The sequence below is a fragment of the Mytilus trossulus genome, chromosome 9 (genome assembly GCF_036588685.1).
Source record: "Mytilus trossulus isolate FHL-02 chromosome 9, PNRI_Mtr1.1.1.hap1, whole genome shotgun sequence".
Classification (NCBI taxonomy): domain Eukaryota; kingdom Metazoa; phylum Mollusca; class Bivalvia; order Mytilida; family Mytilidae; genus Mytilus; species Mytilus trossulus.
Genome location: NC_086381.1, coordinates 58935707 through 58942075, shown reverse-complemented (window position 1 = coordinate 58942075; position 6369 = coordinate 58935707). Strand labels below are relative to the sequence as shown.

The 6369-nt window shown below is 35.0% G+C and overlaps 1 protein-coding gene across 1 annotated transcript; it reads left to right on the top strand.

Moving 5' to 3' along the window:
• Positions 1 to 388: 388 nt before the first annotated feature.
• On the top strand, positions 389 to 4144 carry LOC134684802 (uncharacterized). Its single transcript, XM_063544113.1, has 2 exons — positions 389 to 883; positions 1124 to 4144. Exons 1-2 carry the CDS (start codon positions 389 to 391, stop codon positions 4142 to 4144), a joined length of 3516 nt encoding a protein of 1171 aa, XP_063400183.1.
• Positions 4145 to 6369: the final 2225 nt, after the last annotated feature.

The following is a 6369-nucleotide window of genomic DNA, read 5'->3' as shown; positions in this document are numbered from 1 at the left end:
ATGGTACATGTAATAATTTAGAATTGTGTGTAAAATTCAAGTCTATGAGTTTAACCGATAGAGTAAATTTTGTAAGAACTGCTAAGCTATGTTTTAATTGTTTAAAGGGTAAACATTTTTCAAGGGACTGTAGAAAAGCTAAAATGTGTTCTGTAGAAATTGTAGCTCTAAACATCACATTTTAATGCATAGTTGGGGTAAAAATAACAACACTGATCACACGGCTACAAAGGTAAGCGTCCATTGTTCATCCGCCGGGACAGTTATTAAGAATTGTCTAGGAATTATACCCGTCGAGGTTAAAGGGTCAAATGGGAAAACTTGTCAAACTTATGCCTTGATTGATGATGGAGCGGATAAAACGTTATGTGACGAGCGTTTGATAAAAATGCTAGAAACCGAAAGTAGACCGGTTACATTTAAAATGACAACAGCAACAGCACAGCGAGTCCGACATGAAGGTCAAGAGGTTGACTTACATGTACAATCAGTTGGCAGCAACTGTCCGATAACACTTAGTAAGGTATGGTCAGTTAAAAATCTACCGATATCGACACACTCAGCCGCAAATAATAAAGATATTAAGAGCATTAAACACTTGTCAGATATTTATATACCAGAAATAAGCAGCAATAAAGTTCTGCTTCTAATAGGCACCGATACACCAGAAGCACATATTCCGATAGAAGTGCGTTCAGGAAGTAGTCATGAGCCATATGCCGTACGAACGCGCTTAGGATGGATCGTTAGAGGACCAATCAACAACACAAGCCCCAGTGATGTAGTTAACGTCAATTTTGAGCATGCAGATAATTTAATTTTGCAGCAGCAGTTAGAGCGACTTTGGACCACTGATTTTCTCGATCAGCCTAGCACGGAGAAAGTATGCATGTCTCTGGAGGATAAACGCGCCTTGAAAACAATGGAGTCAACAATAGCCTATGAAGATGGACACTATAAACTCGGATTACCGTGGCGGGATGAAAATGTAAAATTGCCGAACAATTTGCCTTTAGCACATGCTCGATTGAATCAATTACACCGCAAATTGTCACATGATCCGAAGCTGCATGAGATGTACACAGCAACAGTAAGTGATTATATACAAAAATGATATGCAAAGGAAGTTACTGATGTAAGTAATGAGTCAAGTCACATATGGTACCTTCCACACCACCCTGTCACAAATGAACATAAACCCGGAAAGGTGAGAGTAGTCTTTGATTGTGCAGCCAAATTTAAAGATGTTTCGCTAAATAGCCGATTATTACAAGGTCCAGACTTTATGAACAGCTTGGTAGGAGTTCTAATGAGATTTAGACAAGACCACATTGCATTAGCTGCTGATATAGAGGCTATGTTTCATCAAGTCCGCGTGAAAGACGATGACTGTGATGCTTTACGATTTTTATGGTGGCCAAATGGAAACTTAAAGGTACAGCAAAAATGTTACCAGATGCAGGTTCATCTGTTTGGTGCAACATCATCGCCCAGTTGTGCCGCAAACGCATTGAAAAAGACAGCTATCGACAACGGTGAGTTATTTGATACAGAGATAGCATCAACCGTAGAAAGAAACTTTTATGTAGACGACCTCTTGAAGTCAGTGGACACGGAAGAAAGGGCCGTTCAGCTTGCAACGGATTTACGAGAAATTATGAAACGTGGTGGATTCCGATTAACGAAGTGGTTAAGTAACAGTAAAGTCGTTATAAACGAAATACCGAATTCGGAACGAGCACCTTCAGTTGAAATTTTGAAGTCAAACACAGCTTTGCCGACCGATCGCGCACTAGGCGTAATATGGGATGTAAATGATGATGCCATCAAATATAAAGTCAAACTCGAAGAGAAGCCGCTGACAAGACGCGGAATAACTTCTACAGTAAGTTCGATATTTGATCCACTGGGACTCATAGCGCCAACCATTTTAAAAGGGAAAATTATATTACAAGAACTTAGTAAACAGTCAATTAAGCTTGGATGGGACGATCCTATACCAAAAGAAAAAGAAGAAGAATGGATAAAATGGAAATCGACTCTGCCAGAAATTGAAAATATATCAATACCTAGATGCTTCAAGACAAAAGACATGAAAGAAATATCTGATGCTCAACTTCATATATTTAGCGATGGTTCTGAAATTGGTTATGGAGCATGCGCTTACTTACGTCTAGTAGACACTAATGGAAAAGTGAACTGTTCACTTATTCTGGGGAAATCTCGTTTAGCGCCATTAAAACAGACAACAATTCCCAGACTAGAGTTATCAGGTGCCGTTGTTGCATGCAAACTTTACGAAATAATTAGAGACGAATTAGAGATTAAGATTGACAGCGTAGTGTTTTGGACCGATAGTATGATAGTACTTGGATACATTAAGAATGAATCTCGTCGTTTTAAAACATTTGTTGCAAACAGATTGAGCAGCATTCACGAGTTGACATCACCAGGTCAGTGGCGATACGTAGATACAAGATCAAATCCTGCCGACATAGCATCTAGAGGCATTCTTGCAACAGATAATAAGCAGATCAAATTTTGGCTCCATGGACCAGAATTCTTGTTGAAAGACTCGTATGAATGGCCGAAACCAAAAGCTGTATCAACGGTAGACGAGCAAGATATTGAGATCAAAAAGGTTGTTATGATTAACTCAACTACAACTGATTCGATACGCGATATAATTACATACTTTTCAAACTGGCAAGTATTACAACGGACTGTAGCATGGCTAATCCGTTTCAAGAAATATTGTATACGTCGTTTCTTAAAACGAGACGATGAAATAAAGACAGACAGCTTAGATGCCGATGAATTACAGGAAGCAACAAGGTATATATTGATACATGTACAACAAGAATCATTCTTAAATGAAATCAAAATGATTGAAAAGCAAAATCCTGTTAAGAAAGATAGTCGTTTAGCATCTTTAAATCCTGTTATGCATGATGGGTTATTGCGCGTCAAGGGACGTCTCAACTTGTCACTAAGCAAATGTCCGGTCATTATACCAAATTCTCATCACGTTACCACTTTGATAATCAGGTCGTTTCATGAACAAAATGGTCATACAGGAATGGCACAAGTGCTAGCATCATTACGGGAAAAGTATTGGATTTTAAAAGGACCTAGTACTGTCCGAACAGTTTTGAACAGGCGTGTAAGATGTAGACGATATCAAGCACCGCTTTGTTTTCAGAAGATGGCTTCTGTTATAGACGATCAGAAAACTCCTGATAAACCACCATTTACCTTTGTTGGAATAGACTATTTTGGTCCATTAAATGTTAAAGTTGGACGTTCAGTCGTTAAAAGATACGGTTGCCTTTTTACATGTCTGACAACAAGAGCTGTTCACATAGAAGTAGCTCATAGTTTGACTACAGATTCCTTTATTTCTGCTTTCCAACGTTTTACGAGCAGGCGAGGCATACCTGAAAAGGTGTATAGTGATAACGGGACAAATCTTGTCAGTGGAGAATCGAAACTTCGGAAATATATTGATCAATGGAACAAAACAAAAATATCCAGTTACATGTCACACAAGGATATTAATTGGACTTTCAATCCGCCAAATGCTAGTCATCGTGGTGGTGCATGGGAAAGAATGATTCGTACGACACGCAAAATTCTCAGAGCTCTTGCAAATGAACAACTGCTTACCGATGAACAGTTACTTACCTTTATGGCTGAAGCCGAAAGAATCGTCAATGATAGACCGATAACAGCAGTCAGTAATGATTCTCGAGATTTGCCAGTTCTCACACCGAATATGTTGTTACTTATGAAAAACAACACTTCAATACCGCAAGGGGTGTTTGACGAGAAAGATGTGTATGCTAAAAGGTGGTGGAAGCAGATACAATACTTAGCCAATGTATTCTGGAGACGTTGGTTACGTGAATATTTGCCAACTCTACAACAGAGAAATAAATGGCAAAGAGAACAGCGAGATATAAAGATTGACGACATTGTAATCGTTGCAGATGACCATACACCGAGAGGAAAGTGGCCATTAGGCCGAGTAATTGAGGTTATTAGGAGCCGCGATAGTCTTATACGTAGTTGTGTGATCAAAACAAAAGAGTCAAAATTTTTAAGACCAGTAACAAAACTATGCATACTTGAATGTTCTCAATAGAATTTACAATAATTAATTGATATTTTATTAGTTTTTTTGTGTGATGACAATTTTATAGAAATGTCATGGTGGGGAGTGTTAGATTTGAAATGTAATTCCAAATTGTTGGGTTACTTCATTAATTATTACTGAAGTTATTTATTTTATTTGTAATACTTGTAGATACGATTTTTGGGTATTTGCGCATACATGTAACGTTGCGCTCTTATGAATTGCTATATTTCCCTTTTTTAATGTTTTATGACGTTTAGCCTTTTACGTACGTTACGTTGTCTATAGTTTTTATTCATTACAAATTATTTGATTACGGAGACACATCGTTATTTATAGAGAGATCATAATCGGTAAGAAATAATTTATGTACATTTTTAAGAAGAATATTTATTTAAAGAAGAAATATTAAGAATTGTAAAAGTATTTATAAAGTAATATTTATTTCAATTAACTTTTTACTTTAACAAGTTATTCATTAAGCGTGAAAGAAAGCGTGAAAGAAAGTGTTTCCTATTGTTTGTTTAGTATTATGATTTTAGTGTTTTAAGTTATATTTTTACTTACGATGTATGTTTATGTGTATTTGTATTCTATTGTAGAGAATCGGTTGATATAATATATGAGTATAAGAAGCCAACATTAAGTGTAATTTTGAGGAATAAAAGATACATATTTATACCGCATACTTGAGTTATCGTCTTATTATAATTTGATGCCTGCCTGAATGATGTGATCCGCTACAGCCGTGATATAGATTTACATAATAAAGTGCTAATATGGTCAGTTTTGGTTGTTGCGGACAAATCATTTTATAATACATGTCAGTCTCAGGTATGAAAAATACTTAAATTGGATTACAATTCAATAATTTGTATAAAAAAAGAAAATGCTGGTACTCTCAATTGATGCGAACCAATTTTTTTAAGTCATAATATTCAAATATTGCTACCTTTTATATTATACAATCATATCTTAAATGAAAATGTAACTCATTTACAATGTGACTATAAACATTTACATAATAAAATGCTAATATGGTCTGTTTTGGTTGTTGTGGACAAATAATTTTATAAAACAAGTCAGTCTGAGGTATAAAAACTACTGAAATTTGTTTACGATTCAATATTTTGAATAAAAAAAAGACATGCTGGCACTCTAAATTGATGCGAACAAAATTTTTCAGTCATAATATTCAAATATTGCTACCTTTTTCATTATAAAATCAATCCTTACATGAAAATATAACCCATTTACTATGCGGCTATACAGATTTACATAATAAAATGCTAATGTGGTCTGTTTTGGTTGTTGTGGACAAATAATTTTATAAAACAAGTCAGTCTGAGGTATAAAAACTACTGAAATTTGTTTACGATTCAATATTTTGAATAAAAAAAAGACATGCTGGCACTCTAAATTGCTGCGAACAAAATTTTTCAGTCATAATATTCAAATATAGCTACCTTTTTCATTATAAAATCAATCCTTACATGAAAATATAACCCATTTACTATGCGGCTATATAGATTTACCTAATAAAATGCTTATATGGTCAGTTTTGGTTGTTGTGAACAAATAATTTTGTAAAACGAGTCAGTCTGAGGTATGAAAACTACTGAATTTTGTTTACAATTCAATATTTTGAATAAAAAAGGACATGCTAATATACACTCATCTTCTTCAATTTATTTTCGACTTGAACATACATGCTACATGTATTTTGTAAACTTGATGTTAAGCAACCAACAATCAATTGATCAATCATTAAAAACAAGAACAACATGTTGCAACCTAATATGCTTGAATAAATAGTTCAGTGAAATGTACTGAAATGCATTATAAAAGAAACTAAACCAAAATATAAAATACTCAGAAATGGCAAACTTTATTGTAACGTATGATATCAAAATATTGTCTTGAGCTTACAACGCTGTCCTAGATAAGGGGGAATGTTTGGATCCAGCTAAGAAGTTTAACCCCGCCACATTCTGTATGACGGCGTGCACAAAGCTGAGTCCACAAATGTAACGTCTTCAAATTACAAAAAAACATTGACGACGTGGACATTTTCGCTCAGAAAACGTAAGCGTAACAAAAACACTGGACACGTAGTTTATCACATAATTGTAAACATTCACGTTCAAATATTTCTTTTTTTTTCGAACAAAAAAAAGTGCAGCAAATACACATTTTGAAAATATAAATAAATATATGCTACGAGCAGTGTCATG

Coding starts and splice junctions, on each gene's coding strand:
- LOC134684802 (XM_063544113.1), top strand. CDS start 389: ATGCTAGAAACCGAAAGTAGACCGGTTACATTTAAAATGACAACAGCA. Junction 884..1,123: donor ATCAGCCTAGCACGGAGAAA/GTATGCATGTCT, acceptor TGATATGCAAAG/GAAGTTACTGATGTAAGTAA.